General features: G+C 36.1%; 2 protein-coding genes across 3 annotated transcripts; both read left to right on the forward strand.

Annotated features, from left to right (window-relative positions):
* Positions 1 to 2,573: 2,573 nt before the first annotated feature.
* Positions 2,574 to 6,112, forward strand: LOC120162802 (chaperone protein ClpB1-like). Its single transcript, XM_039172878.1, has 6 exons — positions 2,574 to 3,867; positions 3,991 to 4,172; positions 4,255 to 4,886; positions 4,981 to 5,260; positions 5,356 to 5,553; positions 5,645 to 6,112. Exons 1-6 carry the CDS (start codon positions 2,718 to 2,720, stop codon positions 5,951 to 5,953), a joined length of 2,751 nt encoding a protein of 916 aa, XP_039028809.1. The 5' UTR covers positions 2,574 to 2,717; the 3' UTR covers positions 5,954 to 6,112.
* A 2,358-nt stretch (positions 6,113 to 8,470) lies between these two features.
* Positions 8,471 to 10,084, forward strand: LOC120162801 (PLASMODESMATA CALLOSE-BINDING PROTEIN 3-like). 2 transcript variants are annotated; one of them, XM_039172877.1, is made up of 5 exons: positions 8,471 to 8,644; positions 8,733 to 8,972; positions 9,093 to 9,126; positions 9,650 to 9,705; positions 9,736 to 10,084. In XM_039172877.1, the coding sequence occupies exons 1-5, from the start codon at positions 8,494 to 8,496 to the stop codon at positions 9,894 to 9,896; spliced, it is 642 nt and encodes a 213-aa protein (XP_039028808.1). In that variant the 5' UTR covers positions 8,471 to 8,493; the 3' UTR covers positions 9,897 to 10,084. The 2 variants fall into 2 exon arrangements, with proteins under 2 accessions (XP_039028808.1, XP_039028807.1); XM_039172876.1 differs by having other exon boundaries at positions 9,650 to 10,084.
* The last annotated feature ends 8,718 nt before the right edge of the window (positions 10,085 to 18,802 follow it).

Genomic DNA, 18,802 nt, shown 5'->3' on the forward strand with positions numbered 1-18,802 from the left:
ATCAAATTCAGTTTGAAATTGAAAATTCATATTTATAATTTAAGTTGAGTCCTATATGAAAATATGAATTGATATATTGTCACGCCAAATATAAAGAAAAACAACTTTTAATAAAAATAAATTTGTTAAAATTTAAATTCATTAGATCATTTCATTTTTATTTTTTGAAATATTCTTCTTAATACATCAAAACTAAATAATTATATTATAATAATTTACTAGTAACTATAGAATATTATAACAATTAAATATTTATACAAAAATTTTAATAAATTTTATTCGTAATTTATAAGATATTTAAAATACTAAAATATTAAATTTTAATTTATATATATTTTAATAATAAAATTTAATAAAATAATACGAGAAAGAAGTAAAGAACCCATTTTAGTTTTTATCATATATTGTTAACAAAGAAAGCCTTAAACACTCTATTTACGCCTGTATAAATTAGCACCATTACTCTTTTTAACTCATGTAGCCAATATATATCTAATTACATATTTGGTTTTTTTAATTTAATTTTTAAAATTTTTCAAAGTGCATTTTATTAAATGTGTTTTACACGGGTGCCCAAACAGCATAATATGCCTTTTATAAAAAAAAAACATCTTTATCACATACGCGTAAACAATACTTTGTAAAATGTGCTTTATTCAAATAGTTGATGTTTTAATAAATAATGACAATTGAGTGTTATTTCGATAAATAATAAAGTACTTTTTAAGTAAAATTGGCCTCAGACTTCCCCTTAAACTATTTTGAGTTTTTAAATATAGAAAATGGCAACCGATCTGAACAGCGCGTGTCTTGCAGCGTGTATAGGGAAGCGTATAGGATATTGGATAGTAAATTATCAGCTGCATGACACGTGTAGGAAACAGCACGTGGAATAATATCTAGACAACTTCAATATATATTATTTTATCTTTTGGGAACTGTTTCATTCTGATTAATAATAGGGTAAATTAAAAATTACACCACTTAACTTTATTTCATTTTTATCATTAAATTTTAAAAAATTTAATTTTACTTACTTAATTCTTTTATTTGCTTCTACTTTGATCATTCATTTTTATCATTATATATTCTAGTTTTAAACTTCTTTCGATTTTTCGATAACAAAACATCTTCCAAATCAAAATAGAGAAGTGTAGAAAGAGGAAACGAGTTGTATATTTTAATTTATGGTGAATGAATGGTGGATATATATCATAGTGGTTTAGGATTTTAAGAGTTATGGGTTTAAGATTGTTTTATGAGTCTTAAAGTAATTTAGGTAAAATCTAAATCGATAGAGTGATAAGAGATAATGAGACGAGTTTGTCAATATCATGAGTTATCAAAGAAGACATCAAATAATAGTAATTACAAAGTCGACGTGACATGAAGATGCAATTGCATGACTGTCATCTTTGGAGGAATACAATTAAAAAAAGGAAAAAAATGAAAAATGATGTGCATGACACATGGATTATATGTTAATAAAAATATATAGCTTCCATATCACCTTCCATTTATGATTTAATATATGATTGACCAAAATAGAAGTACATTGAAGGTTTAATGAATAAATTTAATATTTTTTAAGCTTCAATGATCAAATTGGGAATGAGAAGAAAGCTGATTGATGAAATTTATAATTTACCCTTAATGATAATAAATAACAAAAGTAAAGTATATCAAATGTCACTAAATTATGCTCAAATGATCATTTAACTATTAAGTTTTCAAAAGTTATAAAAAGTTTTAAATTTATCTAAGTGTAACAATATGATCACTATAATATAATAAGTCTAAAAGTTCAATAGATTTAACTAAAATTATTGTTTTAAAAATAATTAAACATATGAATATTTTTTATTTAAAAGATTCGACTTAATATTTTAGAACATATGAATATTTTTATTTAAATATTCCTCATCAAAATTATTATTTATTATTTAACGAGAAAAAACATAATTATCACAATCAATTAATTGAGTGATTTAATTATAATTTTCTAAAATTTAATATCTATTTATAAACTTATTAGTGATTAAATAAAGGATAAACTATGTATTTAGTCACACAATTATTCTTACAGTTCCGTTTCGATCACTCAACTATTGTTTTCAAAATCATATATAGTGATTTTTGGTTACCCTTCATTAAAAATAAATAAAACTATTGACATAAAAATTATTTATTTATTTTTTTCAATGATAATATGTCATTATCCTATGGTGACGCATTATTATTATCGTTATTTTTTAATATTAGATGATCAAAACATAACGTTAGATATGATTTTTAAAAAATAATTGAGTGACTAAAATAAAACTGTATGAAAAATAGTGACTAAATATATAATTTACTCTTAAGTAAATTATAGTGAAATTAACGCTTTCTATGAGGCGTGTGAAGACAAAGATCTTAGGAAAGCGAGTGGAATAACAATAGAGAAATCGAGGATGTTCGGCTCATCGACTAACCGTTGTCCAGTAGTTTCTAGCAACAACTATCATATTCCAGACTCATGTCTTCCACTCTTACAAAAACCCACTCTCCTCCTCTCTCCTTCCTCACAATTTCTCAATTGAAATCATCAATTCTCACCTTTACAAAGCATTCCAATTCTCGAGTACCCGAACAGATTTTTTTTCCAGGAAAAAACAACAGAAACTCCCTGTTTTCACATTTCAACTCAAGTATATCCATCAATCTTCATATCGACAATGAATCCCGAGAAGTTTACACACAAGACAAATGAGGCTCTTGCCTCTGCTCACGAGCTAGCGATGAGCAACGGCCACGCTCAATTCACACCTCTCCATCTTGCCTTTTCTTTAATCTCCGATCCCAGTGGCGTTTTCCCTCAATCCATATCCAATGCCGGCGGTGAAAGCGCAGCGCAAGCCGCCGAGAGGGTGTTCAATCAGGCGTTGAAGAAGCTACCATCACAGTCACCTGCCCCGGATGAAATCCCCGCGAGTACTTCACTTATTAAGGTAATCCGTCGAGCCCAGGCGGCACAGAAGGCCCACGGAGACTCTTATTTGGCTGTTGATCAGTTGATTATTGGCCTTCTCGAAGATTCCCAGATAGCTGATTTGATAAAGGAAACCGGTGTTGCTCCGGCCAGAGTGAAATCCGAAGTCGAAAAGCTTCGAGGAAAGGAAGGGAAGAAGGTGGAGAGTGCTTCAGGGGACACTACATTTCAAGCTTTAAAGACCTACGGCCGGGATCTTGTAGAGCAGGCAGGCAAACTTGATCCAGTTATTGGTCGAGACGAGGAAATCCGAAGGGTTGTCCGAATCCTCTCGAGGAGAACTAAGAACAATCCGGTTCTTATCGGGGAACCTGGTGTCGGTAAAACTGCAGTTGTAGAGGGTTTGGCTCAAAGAATTGTGAGAGGGGATGTTCCTAGTAATCTCAGCGATGTGAGAGTTATTGCGTTGGACATGGGTGCATTGGTTGCCGGAGCGAAATATCGTGGTGAATTCGAGGAAAGATTGAAGGCTGTGTTGAAAGAAGTCGAGGAAGCCGAAGGAAAAGTGATTCTCTTCATCGATGAAATCCATTTAGTGCTCGGTGCCGGTCGAACTGAGGGTTCCATGGATGCGGCTAACCTCTTTAAGCCTATGCTTGCTCGGGGTCAACTTCGATGCATCGGTGCCACAACACTTGAGGAATATAGGAAGTATGTTGAAAAGGATGCCGCATTTGAACGAAGGTTCCAACAGGTTTATGTAGCTGAGCCGAGTGTTGCAGATACTGTCAGCATCCTTCGAGGGCTGAAAGAAAGATACGAGGGTCACCATGGTGTTCGCATTCAAGACCGAGCCATAGTGGTGGCAGCGCAGTTGTCAAGTCGCTACATTACTGGTATATAGTACATTTCCTCGCCACATTTCGAGCTCTAGGGTTCACCTTATCAATATTTGTTATTTTCTGCTATTGAAGTTCCTACATGATACTTATTTGCATTGTATTGTTTGTTCAATTCAGGACGCCATCTTCCGGACAAGGCTATCGACTTAGTCGATGAAGCTTGTGCAAATGTGAGAGTTCAGCTCGACAGTCAGCCCGAAGAGATCGATAATCTTGAAAGGAAACGAATGCAATTAGAAGTCGAGCTGCATGCCTTGGAGAAGGAGAAGGATAAAGCGAGCAAAGCTCGACTGGTCGAAGTATGTGTTTACTATCGTAAAAGTAGTTTATTATGTTAATTTGCTTAGGTTATTGGATCTAACTTGTGTTCCTTTGGTCTAGGTTCGGAAAGAGCTTGATGACTTGCGGGACAAGCTTCAGCCACTGATGATGAAGTATAGGAAGGAGAAACAAAGGGTTGATGAGATCCGGCGATTGAAACAGAAGAGAGAAGAGCTCATGTTTGCATTGCAGGAGGCTGAAAGACGATATGATCTGGCGAGAGCTGCGGATTTGAGATATGGAGCGATTCAGGAAGTTGAATCTGCAATAGCGCAGCTTGAAGGGAACTCAGATAACACAGATGAGAATGTCATGTTAACGGAAACGGTTAGACCTGAACATATTGCAGAGGTTGTAAGCCGCTGGACCGGTATTCCTGTCACGAGGCTCGGACAGAATGAGAAAGAGAGGCTGATTGGGCTTGCAGAGAGGCTGCATCAAAGAGTGGTGGGACAAAACCAAGCAGTCGATGCTGTTGCAGAGGCTGTTTTGAGGTCAAGAGCTGGACTAGGACGACCTCAACAACCGACAGGCTCGTTCCTTTTCTTGGGTCCAACTGGTGTCGGAAAGACGGAGCTTGCTAAGGCACTAGCAGAACAACTCTTTGATGATGAGAACCAGCTCATCAGGATCGACATGTCTGAGTATATGGAGCAACACTCGGTTGCTCGACTTATCGGTGCACCACCGGGGTATGCTGATGCTTCTTGTACATGCTATGCTCCATTTGAATGTGATCATACAGTAGTAACTAACATATCTTTTCGTTTTTTTTTTGTTTATCAGGTACGTTGGATACGAGGAAGGTGGGCAACTTACTGAGGCTGTAAGGCGGAGGCCGTACAGCGTTGTGCTTTTCGATGAAGTCGAGAAAGCACATATCTCCGTCTTCAACACTTTACTCCAAGTCCTGGATGATGGTCGATTAACCGATGGTCAAGGCCGCACTGTTGACTTTAGAAACACAGTGATCATCATGACATCAAATCTTGGAGCGGAACATCTTCTATCGGGGCTTAGCGGAAAATGTTCTATGCAAGTCGCACGCGACCGAGTAATGCAGGAGGTAATTAAATGAACAAATTCTCAATATTTGCACCATACCCAAGTTTGATTTTGAAGCATTTGAAGAAACATGTTTTGTGTTTTGTGGTTCAACAGGTTCGAAAACACTTTAAGCCGGAGTTGCTGAACAGGCTGGATGAGATCGTAGTCTTTGATCCACTGTCGCATGACCAATTGAGGAAAGTTGCTAGACTACAAATGAAGGATGTTGCAAGCCGGCTTGCCGAGCGAGGTATTGCATTGGCTGTAACAGATGCAGCTCTGGACTACATATTAGCAGAGAGTTATGATCCGGTAAGTACCATCATGCATGTTATATATTGATTCAGTCTAATATGTTAAAACTTTTGTGTTGGCGAAGATGTTGATAACTTTGTTGATATAGGTATATGGTGCAAGACCAATAAGGAGATGGCTGGAGAAGAGGGTGGTAACGGAGCTGTCGAGGATGTTGGTGAAAGAGGAAATTGACGAGAACTCCACGGTTTACATAGATGCCAGTCCTAAAGGAAACGAATTGGTGTATCGTGTGGAGAAAAATGGAGGTTTGGTTAACGGTGCCACCGGCCAAAAATCTGAGGTGTTGATCCAGATCCCAAATGGGCCAACAAGTGATGCCGCCGTGCAGGCCGTGCAGAAGATGAAGGTTGAAGAGATGGATGATGATGATGAAGCTGATGAGATGGATATGTAAAGCATGAAGCGTGTTTGCTTTTGTTTGTTTGTTTTGGGTCCAAATTTGAAGTGTATTTTCTCCCTTTCTGGGGTTTTAAGGTGTTGAAGGGTTCATTATAGAACCCTTTCGAGTTTGCAAAGTTCATGTTAATAATAAACTACACTTTTTGGTCATTCAGTTTTGGTTATGATTTTATTTTGATTACTCAACTTCAACAGTTTTAATTTCATCACCAAAATTTTAAATTCAGCAAAGTGCACTAATCTATACAAATTGAAACTCCATTTAGAAGTGGTTGAAATCTTACTGACAATCGTCAAGGTGGTTGATCAAATCTCCGATTTTCAATTTATGATTGCCTAGCACCATCCACCAAATAATCACAAGTCCTTAAATTTTCCAGCCCCTGATCCCCGAAATCAACGTGCAGGTTCTGGTACGACGCCCTTCTGGTTGGTCCGGTGCTTCTTCGTGGTGTACCTAGCGATGAACGCTAAGCAAACGTTGAGAAGCGGAGAAAGGGAAGGTCGTCGTGATTTCCTATTATGCCCTTCTCTGGCTTGCTGCCGGACTTAACCTCGCTTGGTGTTCTTTTCAGGTATATCTCCGATTTTGTAAAAGAAAATTGATAATTTATCAAGGAATAATGACAAGGCAGAAGATTGTGAATAAGCCTTGCGTTTTGTAAGTTCTGATTGAATTTGATTTTGTTGGTTTTGTTTAGCTTTCTGATTTAGTAATCTTCAAGTAAAATGCAAATAGAAAAGTAACAATCAAATGGAGTACTATCTGATGCTCTGTTACTCTGGAATTCTTTGTTTTACATGAAGTATCTGTGTCTAATGCATGTCCAGATATATATGGATCGGGGATATAACTCTCCAAATACATGAAAAAATGTTTGTTGTTTCACTCTGTTTGAACTTGAAAATATGATTTGGAGCTGGTTCCTATTAGTTTCTGATTGTTAAACTTGATTAATGAAGAGTCACGGCAATGTGGTAATGAAAAGGAGGTTGCTCGGAATTTTCTGTCACTATTAACATCCTCTGGGTTGTTATGTTTAGAGATCAGCTCGGTCGGTTCGTTACTTCAGGAGAGTTACGTGAGTGGGCGGTAGGCGGGAAGCTTTAGCACGTATTTTCCCATCTCAGGGATCATCGTTGCTGTTGATATGCTTCTCATGGTAACTTCTCAATATCAGTGTACAATGTTCAATTTTGTGGTAGTTGTTCTTTTGTGAACCGTTCCTCAATAGGTAACATCTCAAGGTATACTTCACACAGACCATTTTGTGAACTGTTGTGCTAATCATCATATCGACTTTCATTTGTGCTGCTATTTTCAGCCTTGTTTCTTGTATAATCATCATTTTGCAGGCTATCTATATATTTGGATTTGGAGTCCCACTCTTCTTTGATGATGTTGAAAAAGCTCGACACGGTGGTCGGATGCTGCCGAGCGGCAGCAGTCCAAGGTAAAGCAAGAGACGGCCATTAAGGGCTTCAATCTAAAGTATCAAGATAGAATAGTTTTGAGAAAATAAACTGCTTCTTTTATTAATGGTAAATTGAGTATTACAAAAGTATTCAGCCCATCACAATGATATGGGCACTATTTGGTTCTCGTCTGGCTGCTATTGGATATGCTTCTGTAGCTGGTAGGTTGTGTTTTTCTCATTTCCTCTGATTGAAGCATTTGATGTCTAATAATTGTCGATTATGTTCTATATATGATTCTCAAATACACTTATCAGTTTTGATTCAAATCTATAAATCCAACTCGAGCCAACAACATGAATTTGCCCGACTTAAACTTAAATTAGCTTGAACTCAAAATAATTTGATTCAAATCGGTAACAAGATTTTGTGTTGGACAATGCAGGAACAAGATTTTGTGTTGGACAATGCATATTACTCTGAGATGCTGGGTTCTTTGATGCGGTAAACCTCTGCATCAAAATGTTTGCAACACTTGGTAAGAACGTTGACTGCATACTCTGAATAAATTCAAAAGGGTTAACGAGTAAATTTTCGATGACCAGAATCATTTTCTTCCTCTCCAATTTGTCAATTTTTTCATTGATCTTTCTTGGATTTTCTTTACCGACAAACACTCTCAACCATGAATTTTAACATTTGATAAAAAAAGAGAAGAAAAATGGAATAGAGGGGTGAACCGTGACCACCTGAAAGGCTGTATTCACCTTCTGAATTCGAACAAAAGGAAACGGAGCAGTAAATGATGGAATTCAAAGGACTCGTCATATCATTTTTGGCAAAGTTTAAACACTTGTGATGGCCACCACTGCCACTGCCAGCCTATCTCTAGTTAGGGTCCACTTAGGGTGAGTGATGACTCATGGAGGTGGTCGGTGAGTGATGACTCATAGCTGACTCACTTTTATATCATTTTCTATTTTTCTGGTTTTATAAAAGAATTATAAAACCATATTATGAAATCCAGTAAAAAGAAATTTCAAGAAATAAATATGGATGAAAAAGAACAAAAATGCACTGCAGAAGGAGACATCAAACATATGACACCACTGATACCAAATGATCCCACCATTTACTCTCTCCTTGTTTCATACCACTGAGAGTGAGCGACTTCCATTTCTCTTATCTAATACCCTTTCCTCCCCACAGTACTCTCCCATGTCTGCCTTTGTGTTTGCACTGCTCATTTTGGCCGTCACAGGCACCTCGAGTCAGCTCTTTTTTCCCCAGAATAAACCCTCTTTTGTTCAATGGTCAAGTAAAAGTGACTAATTTTATCTGCATTTTCATGGGGACAGGTGCAACATGGTGTATATGCAAAGATGGAGTGGGGGATGCAATGTTGCAGAAGACATTGGATTATGCATGTGGAGCTGGAGCTGATTGTAACCCTATCCATTCCAATGGCCCCTGTTTCAACCCCAACACTGTTAGAGCTCACTGCAATTATGCCGTCAACAGTTATTTCCAAAGGAAAGGCCAGGCTGTAGGCTCTTGTGATTTTGCTGGCACTGCCATTGTCTCTCCTTCTGACCCTAGTAATTTCCCTTATCTCTACTTCCTGCGTTTACCTTTTATCTTAGAAGTATAAATAACTTAATTGTTAGATATTGATTTCAAATTAATCTGTGTTATGTTGTTAATTATTTTTGTTATAGGCTTTGCAGGGTGTGCTTTCCCATCTAGTGTCAGGTAAGCATTTTCCCATATAGTTATGGTGTTTATTATACTCTCCTAAATCCGAACTTTTGACTTAAGAACTCATTGAATGATCTTTAATGAGAATTTAGTGATAAAAAGGAAAGTTGTTCTCCCTAAAACTTTTGGGTTGTTTATCTGTTAGGTGTCATGTAAGTTGTGAATTGGTTAAGAAAATTCTAAATAGATATCACCTTGTAATCACCCATGCTATTCAAAGAAAGAAAAAACTTTCGACTTAATTTCGGATTAAAAGATCACTCCCCTATCTCCTTTTTACCTCTTACCACTTTAAGCTTTCCTTGGTTCATGAGCCTTCAACATAAATCCGTCACAAATCCATTACCAAATACCAACACATATATTTATAATAAAAACTAGGTTAAAGTTCATGGATGTTTCACAATTGATGGGTTTAGGGCTAAAGAATTCATTGTTTTGTGATATGCATTGTTAATTCTTGTATGATTCTTTGCTTTTGGGAAATATTTGTCAACTTTTTTGGGGTTTGAATCAGTGCCGCAGGCACCACGACCAACACAACTCCCTCGACCATGATCCCAGGCACAACCACCCCAACAAGCACAACGACACCGTACGGTTCAACAACACCAGTAGGAGTGTTGGGAGGAGCCGGCACCGGCTTAGGCCCTTCCGGAATCGGGATCAACACTGACTACAGTGACGGAGGTTTAAGGCTGCATGGTTTCATCTCCTTTGCAACTCTACTGCTTCCAAGCTTGATTATCACATTCTGTGGTTGAAGAAAAACAATGAATGAATTGTGGGGTACCGTTTTAAGTGTTTAACTAGTTTTTCATTTCATGTAAATTATTAATTTGAAGATAATCTGTCACCATGAAGCTTATCCTTATCCTTAGTTATCTATTAATTGTTGGTAGCTCTTGATTGTGTTTTTTAAGGGTTTAGACATTATGTTTGAATAAATTTGTACGCGATAAACTTAATTGTAATTTTTTTTAAAAATATATATATAATTAGGGAGATTTTTTCTCAATATTTTTTCGTCTTTATTTAATTTTTTAGTTGACAAAGATATCGGTCTTAATGTTGATTGAGATTATTAGTTCTATTGTTTTTATACTATGTCTTTTGTTTTTCTTTTTTCTTGAATAATTTTAAATTTTGAAAAAATGATATTTGTCTTTATGATATATTTTTTTATACTTTTGTGGTACACGTTTTCTCTGTTCTTGTGGTATAATCTTTATGGCTTTTGATACGTTTTTGCATATATTTACGGTTGTTTTGATGCTCTCACAAATACACTCACCACATTTGTTTTCTGATTAGTTTGGTTTGTTGATGGTCACATATAACCAAATATTGTCTTTGATAAAAAGGCTATTTGTTGATATAATCAAAATTGTGTAGCGAAGCCGTTTGTAAGATAGTTTGGTTCGTTCACCATTCTTTTGTCACTTCGCAAAGCTTCTTGTTCCACATAGACAATAAGTTTTATAAAGGTTACTAGGTTCTTTTAATGTTATTTGTCATTTTTAATGAAATATTTCATTTTTTTGTATCTTTAGGTTTAATATATATATTTTTTATTTTTTTATGATTTTTGTTCTCATTTTTCTCTCAATGTTTGGATGATTATATATATATATATATATATAGTAGGGATGAATGCCAAATATGCATTATCTCTTGATTTTATCATTCATGTTTTGATAAACTAAACATATAATCAGGACAGCTTTTATAATTATTGATGTCAAAGTTCAACCACTTGTGATTGTATATGATCATATAAGGAAAAGATTAAGAATTCATCCAAAAAATTCAAGTAAAATATAAATACAACCAGATATGATTATATCGACAAACAAACTATAATAATGAATTAAATTATTGAAAGATCATTAACAATCATAAATTATAATCAAATCACATATTCAAATTTAATACGATGGTATGTTACTGTTGGTAAAATAGACTGCAAAACCACACCGTTAGCACTGACAGGAAAGATAAACAGTAATTGAAAAAGAATAGATTGGTAAACCGTGTCGTGGTATAAACACTACCTTAGAAACGAATTAGTCCCGATGTGTGTAATCGCTGCAGTAGGTGCACCGTTCCCCGAGGTTAACAAGGTCGCTCCGAATTTCGTACACCCAAAATTTGAGTGGACTATTGGTGGTATTGCTCTTCATATCGGAAAGCACACAAAGAGAATATTTAGAAAACACTTGGAGAGTGAATTCTGAATGTTGAGAGTGAGTTGAGAAGCTGAATATAACTCTCTATTTGTAGGCTAGAAATAGGGTTAAAATCATCCATAAAATTTCAAGATTAAATCTCTTCTTTGTAACAGCTGAAACGCCTAGATAAACCTGACTCAGAAATAGTCCAGGTTCTTTGCATCATTATTTCAGCTGTTATAACTCCCGAAATTATATCATGTAACCCCTGGAATTAAATCAAATAACTCCTGTAACTCCTGATATTAACAGCTTGTCCCCTTTGTACAAAGTTAGAAATCAGTCCAGATACATCTTAACATTTTTGATTTAATTTAGGAAAAGTTGTTTAATTTCTGATAACTCTCATAAACCAACTGTTATCATTTAAATTTAAATAGTCATCAGCAGCCTATAAATATCAGTTGAAATCTTTCACATTTTTCCATTTGTTTCTTTCAAAGAGAAATTCCTCAAGAATTTTCTCTAAAAAGATAGTATCTGCGCGGACATGTCAAAGACACGTATTACCACGACCACGACCACGACCACAACCACAACCACGAGCCGAGCCGTGCCGTGCCAAGCCAAGACGAGACGAGACGGACAGAGAGTCCCCCTTGTTCTCTTTCACTTAACAAGGAAGTGGGAAATACAAACTATAAATACCCATTCCCAATAGTATTTCCAATACTATGTGGGATTGAGCATTACAAACATTCCCCCACTAATGCGAAAGAATTCTTCTGAAACTCGAAAACAAACTTTCCAGAAGAGCAATAGCGAGATTAGTTGCTTAAGCACTAGTGAACGTATCTGGAACTAGTACATAGTGATAATGAGCAATCCTTCTCTTAGATAAGTGAAACTAGTCTGGAACTTTCTAAGATGGGGGTAAACTCATAACATACAACTAACCCCTTCATCCACCTGAGTCCTCGATGTGTAAGATATATATATATATATATATATATACAAAAGTATATATTTGGCCATCTTACCTCAAGATTCTAGTAAGTGTGCTAGAAAAATGGCCCAACATTTTTCATAGAAGGCGGCTAACCCTTCTCACTTACATAGGTTATTTCATCAAGTTTATCTCGATATAAACCACCCTTAACAGGGATATGAAATAATTAAGAGCTTTTATAAAAGCTCAACCTCACAAAGAGTATGGTGACTTTATTCAAGTTCATTATAAATGAACCACCCAAACTCTGGGTAATAAGTCATTAAGAATAAATATTCAACCTCGTTTATCGGTAAATTCAATAAGTCATTCTCACTAGAACCATCCAAATACTTGGATTTGAATTTATTAAGAGTTAAACAAACTCAACATTTCTGTTGGTAAGTTCATTATTTCCTTCTCACTTAGGAATACCCACTCAAATTGGGTTATGAACTTATTAAGAATAGATATTCAGCCAAAATCGGTAAATTCATCAAGTCTTTCTCACTAAGACCACCCAAAGCCTGGGCTATGAATTTATTAAGAGCACTTAAGCTCATCCTGGGTATGCACATTATTCGTCATAGGGATAAGAAGTATGAATGTGCACTATGAGTCTTTCCATGGTTTCGTTTGACCACATGGAACTTAGATAACTAAGTTGGGTATCCACCATGAATTCCTCAACCAATGGGCTTGAGATCCATCCCCCTCGACGAAACTAGGACCAGCTTCCGACTTAACCCTTTGGTAAGCGGATCTGCTAGGTTCCTTTCCGACTTCACATACTCTAAAGAGAGCACTCCATTCTTTATTAAGTGTCTAACTGATTCATGTCTTATGCGAATGTGTCTTTTCTTACCATTGTAAGCTTGGTTCTTAGCCACACATATCGCAGCTTGTAAATCACACAATAATGAAACTGGAGGAGTCGGTCTTCCCCACAACAGAATATCTTCTAACAAGCTTCTGAGCCACTCGACTTCTTGCCCAGCTAGGTCAAGAGCTATAAACTCTGACTCCATGGTAGAACGAGCAATACAAGTATGCTTTGATGATTTCCACGAGATTACTGCTCCACTCAAAGTAAAAACATACCCGCTCGTAGAGCTTACCTCATCATTATCAGAAACCCAGTTGGCATCACAATATCCTTCTAGTACCGCAGGAAAGCTAACAAACTCAAGTTTCCAATCCAAAGTACCCTTAAGATACTTCAGTAAGCGTTTAAGAGCAATCCAGTGCTCACCACTCGGATTATGAGTATATCTACTCAGTCAACTCACAACATAAGCAATATCAGGCCGAGTATAGTTCATTAAGAACATTAAGCTCCCAATTAATTTAGCATATTCAATTTGGGAAACGCTACTTCCTTTATTCTTAACTAGATGTATACTAGGGTCATAAGGAGTTCGAACAGGGACGACATCAAAACTATCAAATTTCTTTAGCACTTTCTCTATATAATGTGCTTGATATAAAGAAAATCCATTCTCAGTTTTGGTAACTTTGACTCCTAAGATTACATCTACTTCTCTCAAATCTGTCATCTCAAACTTATTGGACAAGAAATTTTTAACTTTGTTAATGGACTCAATGTTAGAACTGAAAATCAACATGTCATCAACATAAAGACTTATGATAACACATTCAGTGTCAAACATCTTCGAATACACACAAGCATTCGAACCATTCATAACAAAACCAAAACTAAGAATAGTTTTATGAAATTTCTCATACCACTGTTTAGGAGCATGCTTAAGTCCATAGAGTGACTTTTTGAGTCTACAGACTTTGCCTTCCATACCAGGTGCTTCAAAACCTAGTGGTTGCTCCATGTAAATCTCCTCATCTAGATCTTCATTCAAGAAATCAGTCTTAACATCCATTTGATGTACCTACAACTTATGAATAGAGGCTAGTGCAAATAATGCATGAATCGTTAAGATTTTTGTAACGGGAGAGTATGTATCAAAGTAGTCTAAACCAAACCTTTGAGTGAACCCTTTGACGACTAACATTGCCTTGTACCACTGAATCGAACCATCTGGACTTAGTTTCTTTCGGAAGACCCATTTGTTGGAGATTGGTTTGAATCCCTTAGGCAAGTCAACTAATTCCCAAGTATGATTAGACATTATCGATTCTAGTTCATCATTAATAGAAAAATTTGAGATATAGTATATGAAATTGAGTCTAAATCATTTATTTCAGAAATAAAGAAAGTAATAAAGTCTGATCCAAAAGAGATTTCAACTCTTTGCCTTTTACTTATTTTAGGCTCAAAAACAATTTGTTCAGAAGACCTAGCAGGATTACTAGAAGAAGTTGATGGAATATATTCTATTTGTGTTTCAATATTTATTCTCAGTTCCTTTAAAGAAAAAGTATTTTCAAAGAAAACAGCATCCCTTGACTCACAAATAGAATAATCTTGTAAAAGCATGAATCTATATGCAGTACTATTCATAGCATACCCTATAAACACTGCATCAACGGTTTTAGGTCCGATGGTGGACTTCTTAAAGTCTGGCAAACCCACTTTAGCCAGACACCCCTACACTTTCAAGTATTGTAAATTAGGAGCGTATCATTTCCATAATTCATATGGGGTAGAATCTAATTTCTTATGAGGAACTCGGTTCAAGATATGAGTTGACGATATAATGGCTTCCCCCCACATGTTATCAGATAACCCTGAACTTATTAGTAAAGTATTCATCATATCTTTTAAAGTTCTATTTTCCTTTCGGCTATACCATTCTGTTGAGGAAAATAAGGGGCTGAAGTTTCATAAATTATGCCATTCTTTTCACAAATATCTTTTAAGAAATTAGATCCATATTCACCACCTCTATCAGATCTAACCCGCTTGATTCTCCTATCTAACTGATTTTCAACTTCTGCCTTATAAATAAGAAAGAAGTTTTCAGCTTCATCTTTAGTCCTTAGGAGATAAACTTTTGTATATCTTGAATAATCATCTACAAAAGTTATGTAGTAGTGTTTTCCTCATTTACTTTCAGTGTTTCTAAAATTTGCTAGATCAGTATGAATAAGTTCTAACAATTCAGTCTTTCTATTAGAAACAGTTTTAAAGTGAGGACTAGTATGCTTAGCTTCTACACAAATCTCACATTTGTTAAAGCTAGTTGTGTCTAGTTTAGGCAGAACATTCAAATTTATTAATTTCTTTAAAGAATGAATATTCACGTGTCCTAATCTAGCATGCCACATATCAATGGATTCAACAATATAAGCAGAAGTGGTATCTTTATTTTCATTAAATTGAGTTTCTATGATAAATAAACCATTGCTTAAAAACCCTTTCCCAACATAATCACCATTTCGGGAAAGTACAAGTTTATCTACCTCAAAAACTAACTTAATGCATGCCTTATTCAGAAGCCCACCACTTATCAAATTTCTACGCAAGACAGGTACATACATAACATTATTTAAAGCCAGAGTTTTACCAGAGGTCAGCTTGAGTAAAACCTTGCCTTTGCCTAGCACTTCAGAGCTGCTAGAGTTCCCCATATACACATGTTCACCTACGTTCCCATCCTCAAATTCGGTGAAAAACTTCTTCCTTGCGCAGAAATGCTTTGAAGCTCCAGTGTCAACAACCCATTCCGAACTGTTTTCCACCAGATTGATTTCTGAGACCATCGCAATAATGATCTCATCATCATCTTCTACAACGTGCATCTGTGGCTTGTTTTCATTCTGGCAGAATGAGCAGTGTTGGCATTGGTAAGCTTTGTGGCCGGGTAAATCGTAGACATAACACTTGAACGTCTTTCCTTCAGGTTTGGCCTTTCCTGACTTCTTGAAGTTGGTAGCCTTCTGAGGTTTCGTCTTCTTGTCTTGATTCCCACGTTTCATGATCTTCTTAAATTTAGACTCAACCAAGTTAGCTCTAAAAGATAAATTACTCATAGAATTAGTAAACTTATCTTTTAAATGGTTGGCTTCTTCATATGGCCCACGAGCTCTTCAAGCGAAATTTCTCTCTTCTTATGCTTAAGAGAGTTGTGGTAGTCAGACCAAGACTTGGGCAGCTCCTCAATGAGAACATTGGCTTGCAGCACCTCGTACATTTGCATCCCTTCGACGATGATGTCAGCAACTAGGTTCTCATAGTCATGGACTTGATCCATTATCGGCTTGTCATCAGTCATCTGGAATTTGAGCCATTCACCGACAACGTACTTCTTGATGCCAGCATCGTCCGCACCATACTTTTTATCGAGAGTATCCCATATTTCCTTGGCACTTCTTTCTCTAAGGAACATATCAAATAATTTATTTGACATGTGACTGAGCAGATGTCATCACACCGTTTTGTTGTCTTTCTCGTACTTCTCATAGGTAGCGATTGCAGAAGCGGCAGTTGCTAGAGAATCATCATTGAGGACTGCATCAGCATCATTACCGGTAGCTGGGGTTGGCGGCATGGTAGATGGTGGCTTGAGCAACACGTAGTCAAGATCAAGTTGCTCAAAAAATATCAGGATTCTTTGGGATCACCTTCTATAATTCTTTCCATCAAGTTCTTCGAGCTTGGAAAGATCGGGTATCAGTTTGCTCAAAGGTGTTGACGAGATTGCAGTATATTTGAATTCGTTTCTAAATTGTTAGTAAAATAGACTGCAAAACTACACCGTTAGCACTGACAGGAAAGATAAACAGTAATTGAAAAAGAATAGATTGGTAAACCGTGTCGTGGTATAAACACTACCTTAGAAATGAATTAGCCCCGATGTGTGTAATCGCTGCAGTAGGTGCACCGTTCCCCGAGGTTAACAAGGTCGCTCCGAATTTCGTACACCCAAAATTTGAGTGGACTATTGGTGGTATTGCTCTTCATATCGGAAAGCACACAAAGAGAATATTTAGAAAACACTTGGAGAGTGAATTCTGAATGTTGAGAGTGAGTTGAGAAGCTGAATATAACTCTCTATTTATAGGCTAGAAATAGGGTTAAAATCATCCATAAAATTTCAAGATTAAATCTCTTCTTTGTAACAGCTGAAACGCCTAGATAAACCTGACTCAGAAATAGTCCAGGTTCATTGCATCATTATTTCAGCTGTTATAACTCCCGAAATTATATCATGTAACCCCTGGAATTAAATCAAATAACTCCTGTAACTCCTGATATTAACAGCTTGTCCCCTTTGTACAAAGTTAGAAATCAGTCCAGATACATCTTAACATTTTTGATTTAATTTACGAAAAGCTGTTTAATTTCTGATAACTCTCATAAACCAACAGTTATCATTTAAATTTAAACAGTCCTCAGCAACCTATAAATATCAGTTGAAATCTTTCACTTTTTTCATTTGTTTCTTTCAAAGAGAAATTCCTCAAGAATTTTCTCTAAAAAAATAGTATCCACGCGGATGTGTCGAAAACACGTATTACCACGACCACAAGCCGAACCGTACCGTGCTGAGCCGAGCCGAGCCGAGACGAGACAGACGGCGACGGTGCGCGAGAGTCCCCCTTGTTCTCTTTCACTCAACAAGAAAGTGGGAAATCCAAACCATAAATACGCATTCCCAATAGTATTTCCAATACTATGTGGGATTGAGCATTACTAACATTCCCCCACTAATGCGAAAAAATTCTTCTGAAACTCGAAAACAAACTTTCCAGAAGAGCAATAGCGAGATTAGTTGCTTAAGCACTAGTGAACGTATCTGGAACTAGTACATAGTGATAATGAGCAATCCTTCTCTTAGATAAGTGAAACTAGTCTGGAACTTTCTAAGATGGGGGTAAACTCATAACACACAACTAACCCCTTCATCCACCTGAGTCCTCGATGTGTAAGATATATATATATATATAAAAGTATATATTTGGCCATCTTACCTCAAGATTCTAGTAAGTGTGCTAGAAAAATGGCCCAACATTTTTCATAGAAGGTGGCTAACCCTTCTCACTTACATAGGTTATTTCATCAAGTTTATCTCGATATAAACCACCCTTAACAGGGATATGAAATAATTAAGAGCTTTTATAAAAGATCAACCTCACAAAGAGTATAGTGACTTTCTTCAAGTTCATTATAAATGAACCACCCAAACTCTGGGCTAAGAAGTCATTAAGAATAAATATTCAACCTCATTTATCGGTAAATTCAATAAGTCCTTCTCACTAGAACCATTTAAATACTTGGATTTGAATTTCTTAAGAGTTTAACAAACTCAACCTTTCTGTTGGTAAGTTCATTATTTCCTTCTCACTTAGGAATACCCACTCACATTAGGTTATGAACTTATTAAGAATAGATATTCAGCCAAAATCGGTAAATTCATCAAGTCTTTCTCACTAAGACCACCCAAAGCCTGGGCTATGAATTTATTAAGAGCACTTAAGCTTATCCTGGGCATGCACATTTAAGATAAATTTAATACGATGGCATATTACTCTTGGTAAAATAGACTGCAAAACCACACCGTTAACACTAACAGGAAAGATAAATAGTAATTGA

This window comes from Hibiscus syriacus, unplaced genomic scaffold (genome assembly GCF_006381635.1).
Source record: "Hibiscus syriacus cultivar Baekdansim isolate YM2019G1 unplaced genomic scaffold, ASM638163v2 tig00111408_pilon, whole genome shotgun sequence".
In the NCBI taxonomy this organism is placed as follows: Eukaryota; Viridiplantae; Streptophyta; class Magnoliopsida; order Malvales; family Malvaceae; genus Hibiscus; species Hibiscus syriacus.